General features: G+C 40.7%; 1 protein-coding gene across 1 annotated transcript in view; it reads right to left on the minus strand.

Moving 5' to 3' along the window:
• Positions 1–985: 985 nt before the first annotated feature.
• MPHOSPH10 (M-phase phosphoprotein 10) overlaps positions 986–22,205 on the minus strand; it is a 26,630-nt gene continuing 5,410 nt past the window's right edge. Inside the window, exons 5-11 of the mRNA XM_004372633.2 lie at positions 11,524–11,665; positions 10,610–10,677; positions 9,610–9,747; positions 6,512–6,622; positions 2,927–3,034; positions 1,673–1,903; positions 986–1,220 (exon numbers count right to left, since the gene is read on the minus strand). Coding sequence (XP_004372690.1) covers positions 1,071–1,220; positions 1,673–1,903; positions 2,927–3,034; positions 6,512–6,622; positions 9,610–9,747; positions 10,610–10,677; positions 11,524–11,665 — 948 coding nt within the window. The 3' untranslated portion in view covers positions 986–1,070. The remainder of the gene's footprint in view (positions 1,221–1,672; positions 1,904–2,926; positions 3,035–6,511; positions 6,623–9,609; positions 9,748–10,609; positions 10,678–11,523; positions 11,666–22,205) is intronic.

The raw sequence follows: 22,205 nt of genomic DNA on the forward strand, positions 1-22,205 counted from the left end.
GCCCGGTCCTGTGCCATCCTCACAATCGTTGCTGTGTTTGAGCCCATTGTTGTAGCCACTGTGTCAGTCCATCTCATTGAGGGTCTTCCTCTTTTTCACTGACCCTCTACTTTACCAAGCATGATGTCCTTCTCCAGGGACCGATCCCTCCTGATATGTCCAAAGTACATAAGATGACATCTCGTCATCCTCCCTTCTAGGGAGCATTCTGGCTATACTTCCTCCAAGACAGATTTGTTCATTCTTCTGGCAGTCCATGGTATACTCTTCGCCAACACAACAATTCAATGCATAAAGGCTTCTTTGGTCTTCCGCTGAATCCTACTAAGTCACACTCTTTGTTCTCATTTTTACCCATCTGGTTTAAGGCGTTAAAGCATTTCATCAAAGCATAATCTGAGAGCCTTATCAGAGAAAAGACACTTTTCCCTGTATAGGGAGGCCGAAAAAGGAGCACCTGGTGGTTTCTCAAACTCTCTGCAGAGGCCAGTCCAGCTCCCTAGTTTCCTCACCTTGTATCACTTCTAGATACACCTTGTCCTCTATGCATCTGATATGGACAGTACTTGACAGCCTACACTAACCTGTGTGCAGATGACAGATCATTTCCAAAATGGGAGGGATGTAAAGCATGTGGGGGAAACTCCTACTGGTTTTGTGAAGGGATGACAGGGCAGCTGGAGAAGAAAATCACAGCCCCAGAGAGTGAGGACCTCTGCTGTAGAGAGCTGGGTGTGACTGGGTTATTTGGCCGTGCCCTTTCCAACCTGCAAGGTCACTTTCACCCACCAGCGTGCACAGCTGGCCTTTCCCCACATCCTGGGGGGAGCATGCAGGAGTGGCACACGGAGCCCCCGTGCTAGGAAGGGCCTTGGGATGAAGGTCCTGCTTCACACCCAGAGAAAGCAAGACCTGGCTTTCCACGTACAGTTTAGAGCTTCTCTTCTCAAACCCTGGAATTCTCAAATATCTGACATCAATGCAAAAAGTTCTCACAAATTTTATTATAAAACAGAACGATGAAAGGATAAAAGTTTATATGTTAATATTTACATTATATTCAAAATATATCACAGCTTTAATTTATGACTAGAAATATCTTGTGTTTTCTTCTTTTTCTTTTCTGTTTTCTTTGCATCATTGATTTGCATCTTTACTTGATCTTGTAATTTAGAAAAGAATGCTTGTGATGACTTCAAGGCCTTGTCTTTCCCTTCATCCTGAAATTAAGAAAAACAGATGCTCATGCTACAAAATGTGCTTATAAGTGAAAAAAGTCAAATGCAAAAATAGTATGTTAAAATTACAACAACGTGTGAAAATATAAATATGAAAAGAAGACCAGAAGGAATGATTAACAATTAAGTCAGTTAGCACAGTGGTTTTTTTCCCTCTGACAGTTCCCAAACATTGCATACTGCTTATAATGCTCTTACAATTTAACGGGTGGGAGAAACGATATTGCCAGCACCCAGGATATTATGACGAGTCTACATTAAACAGTTCAGAAAGTTCAAGGCCACTTATGGCAGAATAGTCTAGCCAGTCAGCAAGGCGCCTTACTCCTGCCAGCATGCGCTGCTTTGGCTAGGCTGGGCATTCCCCCGCCCCCATCCAGCAAAGCCCTCCCCTAAGCCCCGTGAGCAGCCTCCTGTGCTCACTCATTCCCTACCTTCAATAATGCCGCTTTGCCTGCCTTCGTCAGCTTTTTTAATTTCTCTGAGGCCACTGCTTTGGTGTATTTCCCTTCCTGGTCTGGGTGGCTCTTTTCAAGCAGTTTTCTCCACTTTTCCTGCGCCTTTATTTTCAAACGCTTTTGGTATTTCTTTTTCCTTCGTTCTCGTTTCTTGTCTGTAGCTGTTTTCTCAGCAGCTGTTTTTGTATCTCCAGCTTTATTTTTTTCCTATTAAGAAATAACCACCAATATACTAGTTAATTTAATCTATTATCAATTCAGGCAATTGGAACAGAAGGAAGAATGAAAGCACTATTCCACGGCAGGCAGCCCTTGAGCCACACGTCCACGGGTGAGTGTGAGGGCGTGCGGAGCAATCCCCACCTGTTCCAAAGAGCTTTCGCCATCCGTTCTTTCAGCCTGGAATGCAGCTTCGGATAGACTGCTGTAGTTATAGGCAGCATGGAGAGCTGGGATGGCAGGCAAACAGCACTAGAGACGCCAACCCTCCACAGACTCCAGCCACGCTGAGGTGGCCCCCGCTCCCAGTTGCTAATGACAGCCACTGGGCGGAGGGTGGAGCTTCCAAGAGAACAGTGGCAGGGAAGGGAAACATCTATCCTCTTTTCTCCTCTCAGCTGCCAGCCTGTCCTGCCAGGGGTGTCGCCTGCACTGGGGGACAGACAGTCTGACAGAGACGTGGGAGGGGAGGGGGGCGTAAAAGAGGACTGTGCTGCTAAGCTCGCCAGGAAGATAAGGCCCTGACAGAAACCATCACTACCTTGTAAGGCATGGTCTTAAATGCTCACAAGCAACCTGTGTTTTGTACATCCATCCAACTTCTTTCAATACCCAAATGCTCAATTCTAGAACCTGATTCCATATGGATAAGCATTCAAATGACAAAATAAGAGAAAAATGCTGATATTAAAACATTGCTAGTATATAAGCAATATAAGCAATTGGTTTTCAATCTAACATCACTGCTATTATTCAAATTGGATTATAACAAGATACTGACAACATGGATATATAAAAACTGCTTTTATATTATTCACATATCCTATGAAAATGGGACACTGCAATTCGAATATTATAACATTATTAGTTTGATTCTATTTAGAAAGAAACTACTGAGATATACTATAATAAAAACTACAAACTCAAGGCAAATGACATTAAATAAACAGAGATCTGGGTATAAACAACTAATTTATAAACAGATACTCAGCTTTAACATTGGCTTCTTACCTTGATTTCCTCGGGGGCCAGGAGAGCTGCGTCACTCACGCTCACTGGGGCTACTTCCTCCATGGCTATGGCCGGCAGATTCGACACAACTTTAATCTCAGGTGCAGGCTAGATGGAGACAAATACATTTAATTAACAGGAAGTCAGAAGGAGTCCTAACATAAAATATTTAAATTGTAAACCTATTGATTTAAAGTATAGTGCATAAAATGCTTTGCAGAGGTTATTTAAAATGATAGATGCTGACATCAGAAGTCTTTGATAACAGGAATGACAGCAGTGTTGGTGGCAGCTAGAGGTTGCCTCAGGCATCCAATACCTGGGTGTTTTAATGTCTTCTCTGTCTCAAAACTATTGCAATAGCACTTATTCCTACACTTCTGCACGACATGATGGCCATATTCAAGTACCAGTTGTTTCCTCTGTTACCAAACTATTCCTTACTTGCCACATATGTAGACACTGTGAACAATAACATTATCTTGCCTTTAGTTGGAGCCCTGGTGGCGCAGTGGTTAAGAGCTACAGCTGCTAATCAAAAGGTCAGCAGTTAGAGTCCACCACTGCTCCTTGGGAACCCCATGGGGCAGTTCTACTCTGTCCTACAGGGTCTCTATGAGTTGGAATCGACTTGACAGCAATGGGTTTGTTTTTGGTTTTGCTGTTAGTCATGGAAAAAAAAACTAGGGATAAGATAGACTTATGGAAAAAGATTCAAGGAAAAATGCTTAGAGGAACAAGTGTCAAAATACTGACTTCCTGATAAATTTTCTTGTTTTTCGGCAACTGAAAACATAAATACTAAATTGTGTTGAACTGTTTTGAAATACAAAACAGTATCAAGATAAATCAAACCTATCAATTAAAAAAGTGAGAAATGAATGCAACACTAACTAAAGAGCCATTTTTTTGTTTGTTTAGTTTTCGACTTTTTCCTTATCTTTGAAATACAGGAAGATACTGTCAGTGGCAACAAATGGCCAGCAGCTACTGTTTGTGGACGCTCACACTAGTCAAAGTCATTACGTTTACCTCCCGCACATCTGTGAGGAGCCCAGAGAGAAGAACGTGCTCTGAGCACTCTGCTGCCAGTAGGGAGGAAGAGAGGAAGTGGGGGGAGTGGTGAGGACTCACCCCCTCCTCCCCACTCATCCTCACAGCCCCGTCCATCATTTCAGTTAATTAGATCTATATTTGCCCTAGGGAACTTCATAAAGAGGAAAAACAAAACACAACCACTTGACAGGACCCTAGATCGATAGGTAAGAGATAAACGTCACAGCTAATTATTTCTTCCACTGGCCTGCTGCTCCATTATGTATTAGGAACACTGTGCTTTATTCTAAAATTTAAAAAGAAATACGGAGAAAATGAAGACTGCGCAAGAAACAAGAAACGATGGCTGAAGAACTCGTCAGCGCCGTCTGCGCGGCGGCTGTGCAATAACCACCCAATTACGCAAAAAGTAACACCAAGGGGGACCTATGCCAACAAGCCTGCAGTTCTCAAAAGGAAAAAAGTAAGGAATGCTTTTAACTTGGAGCCGGAAGGCACAAATACATTCAGTCCTCATTCAACTCTCAAGGCTCCAGGGAATGTCTGAGGCTTCCCTGCGTCAGGCTCCACACTAGTGTGAGGGACACAGCAGTGCAACAGTAGTAACAAAACAAACACGCTCTGTGTCGACTTGAAGAGATGAGGAAAGACAAACAATGAACAAACAGCAACTGCCAGCGTGCTCTGGTGCTATGAAGGGAGAGAGCAGAGGAGGGTCAGAGACGCGGGGGTGGGTGCTGCAGCCGGCCACTGGGAGAAAAGGGCCAGGGAGGGTGTCCAGGATGGAGGAGACGGAAGGAACCACCCATGCAAAGACAGAAGAGCAGCCTAATGGGTCAGGGGAGGTGCACAGTAAGACGGCTGCGAGGAAGGGAGGAACCAGGATACTGAAGGAAACGGAAGACGGTCACGGTGGCTGGAGGGTAGCAGGCTATGGGGAGCGTGACCTGCAATGCAACCAGAGGGGCAGGAGGGGACCAGATCAAGCAGGCCTTGTAAGCCATGGGGAAGGAGTCTCAGTTTGATTCTGCGGGTGATGAGACGTGACCGAAGGGTTCACATCCTTTACATCAGTAAGAGCTTTTCACAATAAGACCTGCTGACCAAATGAGGTTGAGAAATCGCACTCTTTATCTGTTTTACACAGCCCCATGCTAGGCACTTTGTGAATCTAAAGATGAGTCCTGCCATCAAAAGCTTACTCTCATGTAAATTATACCTTAATTGAAAAATTAAAACAGAACAAAAAAACAGGCAAAAAAAAAGCTTGCTGTCTCTTCGAGAAGACAAAACACTCACATAAGATAAACCCCAAGAATATGGCCCCTGGACACCCTTTTAGCTCGGTAATGAAGTTACTCCTGAGGCTCACCCTTCAGCCAAAGAACAGAAAGGACCATAAAACAAAACCAGACTGAAAGGGCACACCAGCCCAGGTGCAAGGACAAGAAGGCAGGAGGGGACTGGAAAGCTGGTGATTGGGAACCCAAGGTTGAGAACGGAGAGTGTTGACATGTTGTGGGTTTGGTAACCAATGTCAAAAAACAATATTTGTATTAATTGTTTAATGAAAAGCTAGTTTGTTCTGTAAACCTTCATCTAAAGTACAAAAAAAAAAAAAAAAACCCTCACACAAGAAAAATCACCTACCCATTGAAGAATCAGAAAGAAAGGACCTTGGAGATGACCTTCTTCCATTCCGCCAGCCACACCTACTGCACAGAAGACCCGAGAAGCAACTTGCCTGAATCACAAAGCCAGACGGTGGTAAAACTAGACTCAGGTTCCGACTGCCAGCCTAGTCCTTATCTCATGGCAGCCCATGTGAGACAATAACCCAAGGATACCAGGAGGCAACAGGTGAGCAAGTACTGAAAGAACGGCACAACCACGTTCTACAGGCTCGCGGAGTGGGGAGCGGGACAGGAAGCTCCAAGGATAGACAAAACTGAACCTAGTCGGGTGGGAGTCAAAAAGACAGGAAGGACATTTGAGAGGTCTGGCCTGGCCAAGGGAGCACCACGTGGTGGAGAGCACATGGGCTCAGAGTTAGTTCTGACCCCTAACCTCCTAAGCCTTGGTTTCCTCATCTGCGAAATGAAAGTAATAGCATCCGCCTCACTGTGTTGTGGACTAAGAGTTAACATATGTAAGGATCTAATGTACAGTGGCTGGCACATAGCAGGTACTCAGTAAATGGCAGGTAGAGACACCCACACACATCCCCAAACCCTTCTCACAATGAAAATGCAGCAGCAGAGAGAGGGTGGGGGAAATGAGCAGCACTGCTGGCCAAGGCTGAGGGCCTGGAAGGGCCCACTGGAGATCAGGCTGGGTCAGTAGGTAGGAGGATCACAGAACCAGACAAGAACTCCTCCCCGTAGGAGGCCCCGCCTATAACTTATAGGGAACTACTGCAGGCCTGTAACCTGAAACCAAGTAGAGTGAGTCCCACAAAAGCTCAAAGGACTGAAGGTCACAACTGCTCTATGTACACATCTGTTATATGTTACATATTAACATACTTACAGGTTTAGGTATGAAGTGAAAGTTTGAGAGGGCATCCAATTTTAAGAAGAGAGAATCCATCATCTTCTGAATTTCTACGTGCTCTGGATTTTCTTCTTCTGTTGCTTTTTGCTTAGGAAGTTAAGTTCAACAATATCAGACTAAGCAGGTTAACATACATCACAGGACAAAACACTAACAGCCACCAAGAGGATTCTCAATTTCTCATGACCAAGGTTACAGTACAAACAAACATTCCCAAAGCAAAATTAACATACCAAACCACGATGGTGCCAGCACCTACCCAAAACGTGCGCACCTTAGGAGATGCAGGAATCATTACCTCTACCAGCTAGAACTTACAGTTTAACTCCTTTGGTATTTATTCCTGTCAAGAACTAAGGTATTAGCGTACTTTGTAAAACTATTCAAATATCCATTTCAATTGTAGGAACTCTTTTGAACTGAAATTCATTTAAGACCTATTCTGATTAAATCACACTGAAAAATTTGATAGCAATTTTCATTCCAGTATGAGCTGGAATCAACTCAACGGTGAAAAAAGGTGAATTTCATAATTCTCTTTATCCCTGCCCAAGATGCTTATTCCAAAAGGCCAAGATTGTTTTTTTAAAAAATTAAGACATGAAAAAAACAAGAATAGGAAGTGACTGGCTCCTTGCCTCCATTACCATAATGCCAGAGATGCATCTGGGTCTGTTTTCCAACATCTGCCGTCAGGGCCCACCTTCCAGCCACGTCCTGTACCACTTACTACTGCCGACTTACCGTTTCAGTTGAACTTTGTTTTTAGTTTTTGATCCTGAACGTGTCCTTTTGTCTCATCCCAGGTAACGTCCTTGCTGTTAGCTGCCCCTGATTCATGACAACCCCACGCACAATGGGTTCGGACTATAGCAATCCATAGGATTTTTACCGGCTGATTTTTGGAAGCAGATTGTCAAACCTTTCTTCCTAGTCCATCCTAGTCTGGAAGCTCTGCTGAAACCTGTTCAGCATCATAGCAACACATAAGTCTCCAATGACAGATGGGTGGTGGCTGTGCCTGAAGTGCACAGGCCAGGAATCAAACTCAGGTCTCCCACATGGAAGGCGAGAATACTACCATTGAACCACCACTGCCCCCATCCTAGGTAATGCTGTTGTTAATTTCCGACTCATGGTAACCCCATGTGTGCAGAATATAACTACTCCATAGGGTGCTCAAGGCTGTGATGTTTTGGAAGCAGACTGCCAAACCTGTCTTCTGAGGTACCTCTGGGTGGGTTCAAACCAGCACCCTTCTGGCCAGTAGTCGAGCGTTTAACCAGCTGCACCACCCAGGAACTCCTCTCCTAGGAAATATCGAAAAAAAAAAAACCAAACCCAATGCTGTTCAGTTGATTCTGACTCATAGTGACCCTACAGGACAGAGCAGAACTTCCCCGTAGAGTTTCTAAGGCTGTAAATCTTTATGGAAGCAGACCGCCGCAGCATCTTTCTCCTGTGGAGCGGCTGGTGGGTTTGAACAGGCACCCTTTCAGTTAGCAGCCAAGTGCTTTAACCACTGCACCACCAGGGCTCCTCCTCCTAGGTAACCAAACAAACCAAACCGGTTGCTGTCAAGTCGATTCCAACTCATAGTGACCCTATAGGACAGAGTAGAACTGTCCCATAGGGTTTCCAAGGAGTGGTTGATGGATTTGAACTGCTGACATTTTGGTTAGCAGCCGAGCTCTTAACCACTGCACGAGCAGGGTTCCTCCCAGGTGACAGTTCCTGTGACATCACACATTTGATATACAGGATTTCCCTGATACACATTAAATATAGAAAGTAGGGTTCATTGTGTGCTGTCTACCATCATCTCACTTATTACCTCTAGTTTGTAACCCACTTTGGGAAATACTGACCACTCACTCCCAGCCTGTAACTCCCAGGGAAAATGGCATGGATCTAGAATTAGCCTAGGGCATTTAGATTGAATCTATGATGGGCCAGAGATCTTCTAATAGGCCAGGATCCTACTCAGAGGCCCATACCCCAAAATTTCTGAACTGGCCATTGACTTCCAAGATAGAAAGGTATAAAACTTTTTTATATACCAGATATAAAAATCAGAATAAATTGACAGGAATTTTACAAAATATAGCAATAACTTCAAAAATATCATTGAGAAATGATTTAAAAATTGTAGTATTACTGTAATAGTCACTAGAAAGTGAATAACTAGCCAAAAAGTATCAAGTGACCAATGTCTAACTGCAAAATAGCAAGCTCCTCAGATTCTGTGGGACTATTACAACCTCTAAGTGATTAAGCGAAACCCTGGTGGCACAGTGCTTAAGAGCTACAGCTGCTAACCAAAAGACCGGCAGTTCAAATCCACCAGCTGCTCCTTGGAAACCCTATGGGGCAGTTCTACCCTGTCCTATATGGTCGCTATGAGTCAGAATCAACTCAACAGCAACGGGTTTGGGTTGAGTTTTTTTTTTTTTTTTTAAATGCATTTTTTTTTTAAGTGTACTTTCGATGAAGGTTTACAGAACAAATAGTTTCTCATTAAACAGTTAGTACACATATTGTTTTATGACACTGGTTAACAACCCCAAGACACATCAACACTCTCCCTTCTCGACCTTGAGTTCCCTATTACCAGCTTTCCTGTCCCCTCCTGACTTCTAGTCCTTGTCCCTGGATTGTTGTGCCCCATTAGTCTCGTTTTATTTTATGGGGCTGTCTAATCTTTGGCTGAAGGGTGAACCTCAGGAATGACTTCAGTACTGAGCTAAAAGGGTGTCCGGGGGGCCTTGGTTTGATTTTTCAAGTGGTTAAGAGCTCGGCTACTAACCAAAAGGTTGGCAGTTCGAATCTACCAGCTGCTCCTTGGAAACCCTATGGGGCAGTTCTACTCTGTCCTATAGGGTCATTACGAGTCGGAACTGACTTGACGGCAACGGGTCTGGTTTGGTTTTTATTTCTAGCACACTCTGTCTCACTCATAAATGAGATGACTGAAGAGCTCAAGATTTCTGTTTCACGAATTTCAACAGTGCCGAGAAGGCTGGTCCTCTACTTCTCTTCCTTTAATAATGGCTGTGCCTTAGAGGCTTCCTCACCTGGTTGAGTTTGATATACTCCTGTTCATAAATTTCAGCAAGGCTCAATTTACTCTTCTCGTGGTCCAGTGTTAAGCGCTTTTTATATTCATACGCTTCTTCCTTGGGTTTTTCTTTCCGCACTACATCATCCCAAGCCTGGAAGATAAAGCATGGGAAGAATATAAACTTCTAAAATCTGCGATTTATTTCTAGACTGACCTAACAGTTTTCCTCTGGAGTATTTATTATCATTCCAGAGTAAGCAGATTATAGCAAAAAGAAAGTAATTTTTAACCTTTGAAACTAGTGAAGTCACAAAGCATAGGCATTATGAAAAGGAAAAAATGTGCTACTAAAACATTTTTTTAATGTATCTTTCTCCCTGGTTATCACCTCTCATTACAAATTTCAACATCATAGTTCATTTAAAAATCGAGCTTTGAGTTTGTCTTGTTTTATTTCAAATTTCAAGATACCCTGCATATAGCACCCACCCTTCAAACACTTTATTTTAGACACAGAAGTGTAAGCCAAGATTACACGTGTTATAAAGCCATCTCTTGTTGAACAAGTCAGATACTTAAGTTTTATTCTAAGTTTATAAAATAAGATCAATTCTTAAACAAAACTCTTTATTAGGGTTTTAACATTTGAAAAAATACACACTTCACCTGCCAGACCAAATGCTGTGCCTAGACCAAGGGTCTGTGTGGGACAAGGTCAAGCCAAACACCAGCTACCACAGGGGCACTGAAGGTCAGTAAGATCTGGGTGGGAGGAGACGCGAAGGGCTCTGGCCACGTCTTTCTCCTCAAGCACAACCCTGTGGACTAGTGACAAGCAGAGCCTCACCACAAGCAGAAAATACCCTTAGTCTGGACTTCAGGCTTTTAAATGGAAAAGTGATACAAACAAAACTTACATGAAAATGAAGTTTTCTACACCCAATATAAATCTCATATTATTTCAAAAAAATTTCAGTGCATTTTAAATTAAGTTAAATTTAATTCTTTCTGACCTGATCTCTTATCCTCTGCTTAATGATATCTTCTAGTTGAAGGGTGGTTTCCTCTGTGATCACAGGTGCTAAAGAAACAAAAACATGGTATACTCGGGTAGATATAAACGAGAACAGTGGCTCTCAAAGAGTGATTCTAGGACCAGCAGCATTAGTAACACCCAGGAACCTGCTAAAAGTCCAAACTATTGAGTCCAACCCAGACCTAGGTATCAGAAAGTCGGCGTAGGGAAACAGCAATCTGTATTTTAACAAGCTCTTCGGACAATCACTCAAGTTTGAGAACCACAAACTAGCGTATATGTGGTAATAAGCGCTAACAGTTTTAACCCAGGCAGCTGGTGACTCTGCCTTTTTTCCTTTCTTTCCTGCACTGAAATAAAATGGAAACTCATTTGACTTAATGGGTACAAGAGAGAACTCATTAGATGACCAGGGTTTCCGACTGAAGTTCAAAATGTGATCAGTGGACACGGCCAGCAGGTAAGCCTTGTAAATAAACTGATTGTGGACTATACATCAGGTGTTATTAGTATGTTGAAGTTAAACATCTTGGGTGTATTCACAGTATTATGGTTCTATATGAGAATGTCCTAATTCTTCGAAAATACATGTGAAAGTACTTAGAAAGGAAGTGCCCTGATACAAGCAACTTACTTTCAAATGATTCAGGGAAGAGTTGTACACACATATACATAAGGGAGAGAAAGCAAATGAGGCAAAGTGTGAACCATTAGTCAATCTAGTTGAACAGCATACAGATGTTCACTGTACTATTTTTTTAATTTCCTGTCTCTTTTCAAGCTTTTAAAATAAAAAGCTGGGGAAAGAGAAACTCCAAACCTTTCTATGAAACGAAACCATAGAAAAAGCGCAGAAAACAAGCGCCTGCAGAGGTTCAGGAACACACGTACCCATGCGGATTGCGTGGTCAAAGTGCAGGGTCTCCTCTAGGAGGCTGTTTTCCGGTCTCTTCTGTGCTGTCACTTCCCCTAGAAGCTGCCATGGTTTTTTTTCCAACAATTCTTTTTCTAAAGATGCAATCTTTTCATTCATCTAAGAAAAAGTTATTACACATTTAGGAAACAAAATTAGCCTTAAATTTGTATAAAAGCAACTACTACAGGCATACCTTGGAGATATTGCAGGTTCAGTTCCAGACCACCGCCGTAAAGCGAATATGGCAATAAAGCAAGTCACATGAATTTTTTAATTTCCCAGTGCACATAAAAGTTGTTTACACTATACTGTAGTCTATTAAGTGCACGATAGCATTGTGTCTAAAAAAAAAGTACGTATCTTATTTAAAAAATACTTCATTGCTAAAAAATGCTAACCATCATCTCCGCATTCAGCGAGTCATGGTTTTGCTGGTGGAGGGTCTTGCCTCAACGCTGATGACTGCTGACGAATCAGGGTGGTGGCTGCAAAAGGTTGGGGTGGTTGTGGCAATTTCTTAAAATAAGACAACAATGAAGTTCACTGAATCGATTGACTCATCTTCATGAAAGATTTCACTGTATTGTGATACTGATAGCATTTTTTTTTTTAAATTGTGCTTTATGTGAAAATTTACAGCACAGGTTGGTTTCTCATTCAAAAATTTATATACAAACTGTTTTGTGACATTGGTTACAATCCCCTCAATGTGTCTGCACTCTCCCTCCTTCCCTTTACACCCCAGGTTACCGGTGTTCGTTCGTCCAAGCTTCCTGTCCTTCCTGCCTTCTCATCTTTCCTTTTGGGCAAGTGTTGCCCGTTTGGTCTTGTATACTTGATTGAACTAAGGAGCATGTTCCTCACATGTGTTACTGCTTGTTTTATAGGCCTGTCTAATCTTTGGCTCCAATGTGGATTTTGGGAATGGCTTCAGTTCTGAGGTAGCAGGGTGTCCGGGGGCCATAGTCTCAAGGCTTCCTCCAGTCTCTGTCAGACCAGTTAAGTCTGGTCTTTTATTGTGAATTTGAATTTTGTTCTACTTTTTTCTCCTGCTCTATCTGGGTCCCTCTATTATAATCCCTATCAGAGCCGTTGGTGATGGTAGCTGGGCACCATGTAGTTCTTCTGGACTCAGGTGGTGGAGGCTGTGGTTCATGTGGTCCATTAACACTTTGAAGTGATACTTTCCTTGTGTGTTTGGTTTTCTTCATTCTCCTTTGCTCCAAATGTGATTTTAAGACCCTCGACACTACTCACCAAAGTAGGATCTAGAACATTTCCTTTATGAACTACGTTATGCCAACTGACCTAGACGACCCCCAAGACGATGATAATCAACCTCAGCCCCAGTAACTTGACCCCTCAAGGTGTTCGGATGTATCTAGGAAGCTTCTATGACTTTGCCTTGCTCATGTTCTGCTGACTTCCCCTATATTGTGTATTGTCTTTCCTTTCACCAAATTTAACACATCCCTACTACCTAGTTAGTGATTTCCCTTCCCCACCCTCCTAACCATTAAGATTGGTTTTCTCTGTGTGTAAACCTTTTCTTGAGTTTTTAAAATAGTGATCTCATGCAATATTTGTCTCTTTGTGACTGACTTATTTTACTCAGCATAATGCCCCCAGATTCATCCATGTTGAGCTGTTTCTTGGGTTCATTATTGTTTTATATCTTGCATAGAATTCCATTGTGTGTATGTATCATTAATTTGTTTACCCCTTCCTCTGCTGACGGGCACTTAGGTTGTTTCCATCTTTTTATTACTGCGAATAACGCTGCAATGACCATGGGTGTGCATATGTCTATTCCTGTGATGGCTCTTATTTCTCTAGGGTATATTCCTAGGAATGGGATTGCTAGATCATACAGTATTTCTATTTCTAGCTTTTTCAGGAGGTGCCATATCACTTTGAACAGTGGTTGTACCATTCTACATTCCCACCAGCAGTGCGTAAAGAGTTCCTATCTCCCCGCAGCCTCTCCAACATTTGTTATTTTCGACTTTTTTCATTCGTGCCAGTAATGGTGGAGTGAGACGGTATCTCATTGCAGTTTTGATTTGCATTTCTCTAATGGTTAATGATCATGAGCATTTCCTCATGTGTCTGTTAGCCGCCTGAATGTCTTCTTTGGTGAAATGTCTGTTCATATCCTTTGCCTATTTTTTAACTGGATTATTTGTCTTTTTGTTGTAGAGGTGTTGGATTTTCCTGTAGATTTTAGAGATTAGAGCCTTCTCAGATACGTTGTAGCCAAAATTTTTTCCCCACTTTTTAGGTTCTCTTTTTACTCTTTTGGTGAAGTCTTTTGATGAGCATAAATGTATAATTTTAGGAGCTCCCAGTTATCTGGTTTATCTTCTGGTGTTCATGCATTGCTAGTTATGATTTGTATTGAATTTATGCCATGTATTAGGGCCCCTAGCATTGTCCCTATTTTTTATTCCATGATCTTTATCATTTTAGGTTTTATATTTAAGTCTTTGATCCATTTTCAGTTTGTTTTTGTATACAGTGTGAGGTATGGGTCCTGTTTCATTTTTTTACAGATGGACACCCAGTTCTGCCAGCATCATTTGTTAAAAAGACTGTCTTTTCCCCCATCTAATGGATTTCAGTGCTTTGTCAAAGATCAGCTGACTATAGATGGATGAATTTACACCTGGGTTCTCAATTCTGTTCCACTGATGTATGTGTCTGTCGTTGTAGCAGTACCAGGTTGCTTTGACTACAGTGACTGTATAGAAGGTTCTAAGATCAGGTAGTGTGAGGCCTCTTTGTTTTTTTTCTTTAACAATGTTTGGCCTATCTGGGGCCTCTTTCCTTTCCATATAAAGTGGGTAATTAGTTTTTCCATCTGGTTAAAGAATGCTGTTGGTATTTGGATCAGGATTGCATTACAGCTGAGATTGCTTTGGGTAGGTTTGACATTTATGGAATGTTGAGTCTTCCTATCCATGAGCATGGTATGCTTTTCCATGTACATAGGTCTCTCTTGGTTTCTTGCAAAAGTGTTTTTGTAGTTTTCTTTGTATAGGTCTTTTACATCCCTGGTTAGATGTATTCCTAAGTATTTTCTCTTCTTAGCGGCTATTATAAATGGCATTGTTTTCCTGATTTTCTTTTCGAAGTTCTCTTTGTTGGTGTATAGGAATCCAACTGATTTTTGCATGTTGATCTTATATCCTGCTGAATCTTTCTGTAAGTTCCCATAGCTTTTTGGGCAATCTTTAGGGTTCTCTATGTATAGGAACATAACATCTGCAAATAGGGATAGTTTTACTTCTTCCTTTTCAATTGGGATGCCTTTTATTACTTTTTCTTGCCTTGTAATTCTAGCTAGGACTTCCAGCAAAATGTTAAATAGGAGTAGTCATAAAGGGCATCATTGTCTTGTTCCTGTTCTCAGGGGGAATGCTTTCAGTCACTCTCTGTTGAGAATGATGTTGGTTCTTGGTTTTGTATAGATGCCCTTTATTATGTTGAGGAACTTCCCTTCTATTCCTATTTTATGAGGAATGGGTGTTAGACTTTATCAAATGCCTTTTCTGTGTCGACTGAGATGATCATGGGATTCTTTTCTTTTGTTCTATTTATGTGGTAGATTACACTGACTGATTTTCTAATATTGAACCATCCCTGCAACTTGGTATAAACCTCACTTGGTCGTGGTGTATTATTCTTTTTATATGATGCTTAAATCTATTGGCTAGAATTTTGTTCAGAATTTTTGCATCTATATTCATGAGCGATATTAGACTGTAATTTTTTTTGTGGTGTCCTTTGCCTGGCTTTGGTATCAGGGTTATGCTGGTTTCATAGAATGACTTTGGGAGTATTTCTTCCTTTTCTATGCTCTGAAACAGTTTGAGTAGTACTGGTGTGAGCTCTTCTCTGAATGTTTGTTAGAATTCTCAAGGGAAGCCGTCTAGGCCGAGGCTTTTTTTTGTTGGGAGTTTTTGATTACCTCTTCAATCTCTTCTCTTGTTATGGGTCTGTTGATTTTCTATCTCAGCTTGTGCTGGTTTAGGTAGGTACTGTGTTTCTATAAATTTGTCCATTTCTCTAGGTTCTCAAATTTGTTGGAGTACAATTTTTCATAGTATTCTGGTATGATCCTTTTTATTTCAGTTGGGTGTGCTGTAATGTCCCCAATCTCATTTCTTATTTGGGTTATCTGTTTCCTCTCCTGTTTTTCTTTTGTCATTTTGACCAATGGTTTGTTGATTTTTTTGAAGAACCAACTTTTGGTCTTGTTGAGTCTATTTTTTTTTGTTCTCTATTTCATTTATTTCTGCTCTAATCTTTATTATTTCCTTTCTTCTGTTGCCTGTGACTTCTTCTGCTGTTCTCTATTTGTTTCAGTTGTAGGGCTAATATTTTTATTTTTTATTCCTTTTTGATGTGTGCATTTATTGCTATAAATTGACCTCTGAGCACTGCCTTTGCTGTGTCCCAAAGGTTTTGGTATGTTCTGTTTTGATTCTCATGATTCTAGGAATTCTTTTATTCCTTTCTTTGATTTCTTCTATTACCCAGTTGTTTTTAAGCAATGTGTTAGTCAGTTTCCACATATTTGATTGTTTTTCTTTGCTCTTCTGTTACTGATTTCTACTTGTATGACGTTGCAATCAAAAAGAATGCTTTGTATTATTTTGATGTTTTTGATTTTAATGACGGTTGCTTTGTGTCCTACGATGTGGTCTATTCTGGAGAATGTTCTATGTGTTGGAAAAGAATATATACCCTGCTGCTGTTGGATAGAGTGTTCTATATACATCTGTGAGGTCAAGTTGGTTCATTTTGACCTTTAGATCTTCTGTATCCATGCTCAGTTTCTTTCTAGGTGTTCTGTTCATTACCAAGAATGTTGTATTGAAGTCTCCTACTACTACTGCAGAACTATTTCTCTTTTCATTGCTGTTAGAGTTTGTTTTATATATTTTGGTGCCCCACTGTTGGGTACACAGACATTTTATTAAGGTTATGTCTTCTTGGTGTGTTGTCCCTTTAAACGTTATATAATGTCCTTCCTTGTCTTTTATGGTTGATTTTGCCTTAAAGTTGGTTTTATCTGAGATTAGTATTGCCACTCTGCTCTTTTCTGGTTAGTATTTGCTTGATATTTTTTTCCATCCTTTGATTTTTTAATATATTTGTGTCTTTGTATCTAAGGTGTCTCTCTTGTAGACAGCGTATTGATGGGTCTTTTTTTAAATCTATTTTGCCACTCTCTGTCTCTTTACAGGCTCATTTAAGCCATTTACATTCTATGTGATTATTGATAGGTATGAGCTTATTGCTGTCATATTGTTTTTGTTTTTTTTTTTAACGGTGCTTTTTCTTTGTACCCCTTACTTTCCTGTGCTGAGCTTTTTCTGTTTGTGGATTTTCTTTTCTTTTCATTCATTATTATACATTTGTGTTTACTGAAACTTTATGTTTTTCTTGTTTTTTATTCTGATGAGTAGGTTTGTTAGCTTTCTTTGTGGTTACCTGTTTTTGTACGATATCTAATTGTTTGAATTCCATATGAGGTAGTTCCACTGCCTTTTATTCTACCAGAACGTCACCTTATTGTTTATTTTGGAGCCATTTTGTTTACTGGAGCCATACTGTCCACTTTTTTATATGTTTTCATCTTGTCTGCTGTCTCCGAGACATTGAGGTATTATTTTCTCTATTGTGTGTCCGTTTGTTTCATCCTGCTTCTTTATTGTGTTTTGGTATGCCAAAGCGGGCAGGCCAGGCGTGCTTTGCTGCTTGCTCATCTGTGGGTACAACAACTCTCTTTACTTTGTCCAGGTAGGCAGGGTAGCAGGAGGCAGGGCGAGCCCACTTCGCTGTACACTGGTTTGGAGAAGTGGCTGAGGGCAGACTGGACAGGGGCTATCTGCCTCCTATTGTTGGTCTGATGGTGTGGGAGCATTCACAGCCCCTCATTAGATAGGCAGGGGTGTCGGACAGATAGTGATATGGGCTGGCTTCCCTCCGTTCAGCAGCTGGTCAAGTGGCAGGAATAGAAGGGCAGTAGAAGCCTGGTGTGGCAGCAGGCCCGAGCCAGGGATGCTCTAGCTGTGGCAGCACAGTGAGGTCCCGTGGGAAGGGGGGGTGGCATATGGGGCAGGGGCTCTGTTGGGAGCTCCATCCAGTTGCCTTCCTGTACTCCCTGTGTGGGGTCATGGCGGGCTGTGCTCCAAGATGCCAACACTGTGCCGTGTTAATTGGTAGGAGACCTCCACGGCCATATCTCTCCTCGTTTTTGGTTTTCCTTCACTTTCGTCTTCCATTTGGTGTTTGATCTAGTCTTTATGCTTTCATTGGATGCTTAGGGCTCCAGAATTGATGTTTCTATGTGTTTTACTTAGATTTTCAGGTCTTCTCTGCAGAGGGATGGTATGCTGTATCTGTCTAGGGTGCCATGTTTGCTCCTCCTTCTTCAGCTTCCCCCACAGCAGCCCTGTTTAATAGCATTTACCTGCAGTGGAACTTCTTTCAAAACTGGAGTCAATTCTCTCAAACTCTGCTGCTGCTTTATCAACTAAGTTTATGTAATATTCTAAATCCTTTGTTGTCATATCAAGAATGTTCACAGCAACTTCACTAGGAGTAGATTCCATCTCAAGAAACCACTTTCTCTACTCATCCACAAGAAGGAACTTCTCATCCGTTGAAGTTTTATCATGTAATTTCAGCAATTTAGTCACATCTTCAGGCTCCACTTCTAATTCTAGTTCTCTTGTTATTTCCATCACATTTTCAGTTACTTCCTTCACTGAAGTCTTGAACCCCTCAAAGTCATCCATGAAGGTTGGAATCAACTTCTTCCAAACTCCTGTTAACGTTGATATTTTGATCCTCCCAGGAATCACTAATGCTATGAATGGAATCTAGAATGGTGAATCCTTTCCAGAAGGTTTTCAGTTTACTTTGCTGAGATCCACCAGAAGAATATCTATGGCAGTTATAATCTTATGAAATATACTGCATAAATAATAAGATTTGAAAGTCAAAATCACTCCTTGATGTATGGGCTGCAAAATGTATATGCTATGTTAGCAGGCATGAAAACAACATTAATATCCTTGTACACCTTCATAAAAGCTCTTAGGTGACCAGGTGCATTGTAAATAATCAGTAATATTTTGAAAGGAATCTTTTCTTCTGAGTAGTAGGTCTCAATAGTGGGCTTAAAATATTCAGTACATCATGTTGTAAACAGATGTGCTGTCACCCAGGCTTTGTTGTTCTGTTTATAGAACAGAGACAGAAGAAATTTAGCATAATTTTCAAGGGCCCTAGGATTTTCAGAATGGTAAATGGTAAATGAGCACGGGCTTCAACATAGTCACCAGCTGCATTAGCCCCTAACAAGAGAGTCAGCCTGTCTTTTGAAGCTTTGAAGCCAAGCATTGACAATTCTCCTCCCTAGCTACGAAAGTCCTAGATTGCATCTTCTTCGAATATAAGAACGTTTCGTCTATGTCGAAAAACTATACTCCAACGAGTCTGAAAACCTAGAGGAAATGGACAAAATTCTAGAAACACTCTACCCAAGCTAACACACACTGAAGTTGAAAATCTGAACAGATTCATAACAAGGGAAGAGACTGAAAAGGTAATAATCATAATAAAAAAAAATCTCAACCAAAAAAAGCCCTGGTCCCGATTGCTTCACTGGAGAATTCCACCAAACATTCAAGAGTTTACACCAGTACTACTCAAACTATTTCAGCACACAGAAATGGAAAGGATACTTCCAAGTTCATTCTATGAACTAGCATAACCCTGATACCAAAACCAAGCAAAGCACTACAAAAAAAAGAAAATTACATACCAACATCTCTCATAAATATAGAAGCAAAACATCTTGACAAAATTCTAGCCGATAGAATTCAGCATCATATCAAAAAAATATACACCGTGACCAAGTGGAATTCATACCATGTATATAAGGATGGTTTAACATTAGAAAATCAATCAATGTGATCCACCACATCAATAAAATAAAAGAATCCCATGATCATCTCAATCGAAGCAGAAAAGGCATTCAACAAAGTCCAACATCATTCCTGATAACAACTCTCAATAAAATAGGTGTAAAAGTGAAATTCCTCAACATAATAAAAGGCATCTATACAAAACCAATAGCCAACATTGTTCTTAATGGAGAGAGGCTGAAAACATTCCCCTTACAAACAGGAACAAGACAAGGATGCCCTTTATCACCACTCCTATTTAACAATGTGTTGGAAGTCCTAGCTAGAGCAATAAGGCAAGAAAAAGAAATAAAGGGCATCCAAATTGTTAACAAACAATTAAAACTGTCCCTATTTGTGGATGATAAACTATACACAAAAAACCCAAAAGACTCCACGAGAAAACTACTGGAACTAATAGAAAGATTCAGCAGAGTAGCAGGATATAAAATAAACATACAAAAATCAGTTGGGTTCCTATACACCAATAAAGAGAATGATGAAAAGGAAATCAGGAAAACAATACCATTTATAATAGCCCCTAAAAAAATAAGATACTTAGGACTAAATCTAACCAGGGATGTAAAAGGCTTATACAAAGAAAACTATAAAACACTACTGCAAGAAACCAAAATAGAACCACATTAATGGAAGAACATACCATGCTCATGGATAGGTAGACTCAACATTGTGAAAATGACAATTCTACCCAAAGCAATCTACAAATACAATGCAATCCCAATCCAAATGCCAACAGCATTCTTTAACGAGATGGAAAAACTAATCATTAACTTTATATGGAAAGGGAAAAGGCTGCGGATAAGTAAAGGACTATTCAGGAAGAAGAATAAAGTAGGAGCACTTGCACTACCTGACCTCAGAATCTATTATACAGTTATGGTAGTCAGAATAGCCTGGTACTGGTACAACAACAGATACATTAACCAATGCAACAGAATTGAGAACCCAGATGTAAATCCATCCACCCATGGTCACCTGATCTTTGACTAGGGCCCAAAGTCCATCAAATGGGAAACAGGTAGTCTTTTTAACAAATGGTACTGGCAAAACTGGATGTCCACTGCAAAAAAATGAAACAGCACCCATACCTCACACCATACACAAAAATTAATTTAAAATGTATCAAAGACCTAAATATAAAACCAAAAACTATAAAGATCATAGAAGAAAAAATAGGATCAATGCTATATGCCCTAATATGCAGGATTAACAGGATACAAACCATAACTAACAAGACACAAACTCCAGAAGATAAGCTAAATAACTGGTATCTTCTAAAAATTAAACGCTTATATTCATCAAAAGACTTCACCAAGAGTAAAAAGAGAACCTATAGACTGGGAAAAATCTTTTGGCTACAACAAATCTGACACAGGTCTAATCTCTAAAATCTATAGGAAAATCCAACACCTCAACAACAAAAAAGACAAATAATCCAATTAAAAAATGGGCAAAGGATATGAACAGACACTTCACCAAAGAAGACATTCAAGCAGCTAACAGACACATGAGGAAATGCTTTCGATCACTAGCCATTACAGAAATGCAAATTAAAACCACAATGAGATACCATCTCACCCCAGCATTATTGGCACGAATCAAAAAAAAACAGAAAATAAATGTTAGAGAGGCTGTGGGGAGACTGGAACGCTTATGCACTGCTATTGGGAATACAAAATGGTACAATCATTTTGAAAAACAATATGGTGCTTCCTTAAAAAGACAGAAGTAGAAATACCATATGATCCAGCAATCCCACACCTAGGAATATATCCTAGAGAAATAAGAGCCATTACACGAATAGACATATGCACACCCACGTTCACTGCAGCATTGTTCACAATAGCAAAAAGATGGAAACAACCTAGATGCCCATCGACAGATGAATGGATAAACAAACTATGGTACAACACACAATAGAGTACTAAGCAACGATAAAGAACAATGATAAATATGCAAAGCATCTCACAACATGCATGAATCTGGAGGGCATTATGCTGAGTAAAATAAGTCAATCAGAAAAGGAAAAATAACCGTATGAGACCACTACTATAAAAACCCATGAAAAGGTTTACACACAAAAAGAAACAACCTTTGATGGTTATGAGGCAGGGGAGTGGTGGGGATGGAAAATCACTAAACAGACAATAGATAAATGGTAACTTTGGTGAATGGTAGGACAATACACAATACTGGGGAAGCCAGCACAACTCGTCCAAGGCAAGGTCATGGAAGCTCCATAGATACATACAAACTCCAAGGGACCAAATTACTGGGCTGAGGGCTGTGAGGACAATGGTCTCAGGGTACATCTAGCTCAACTGGCATAACATAATTTATAGAGAAAATGTTCTACGTTCTACTTTGGTGAGTAGTGTCTGGGGTCTGAAAAGCTTGTGAGCGGCCATCTAAGATACTCCACTGGTCTCACCCCATGTGGAGCAAGGAAGAATGAAGAAAAGCAAAGACACAAGGGAAAGATTGGTCCAAAGGACCAATGGACCACAACTACCACAGCCTCCACCAGACAGAGTCAAGCACAACTAGATGGTGTCTGGCTACCACCACCAACGGCTCTGACAAGGATCACAACAGAGGGTCCCGGACAGAGCTGGAGAAAAATGTAGAACAAAATTCTAACTCACAAAAAAAGA

Source organism: Trichechus manatus, unplaced genomic scaffold (genome assembly GCF_000243295.1).
Source record: "Trichechus manatus latirostris isolate Lorelei unplaced genomic scaffold, TriManLat1.0 scaffold00019, whole genome shotgun sequence".
Lineage (NCBI taxonomy): Eukaryota > Metazoa > Chordata > Mammalia > Sirenia > Trichechidae > Trichechus > Trichechus manatus.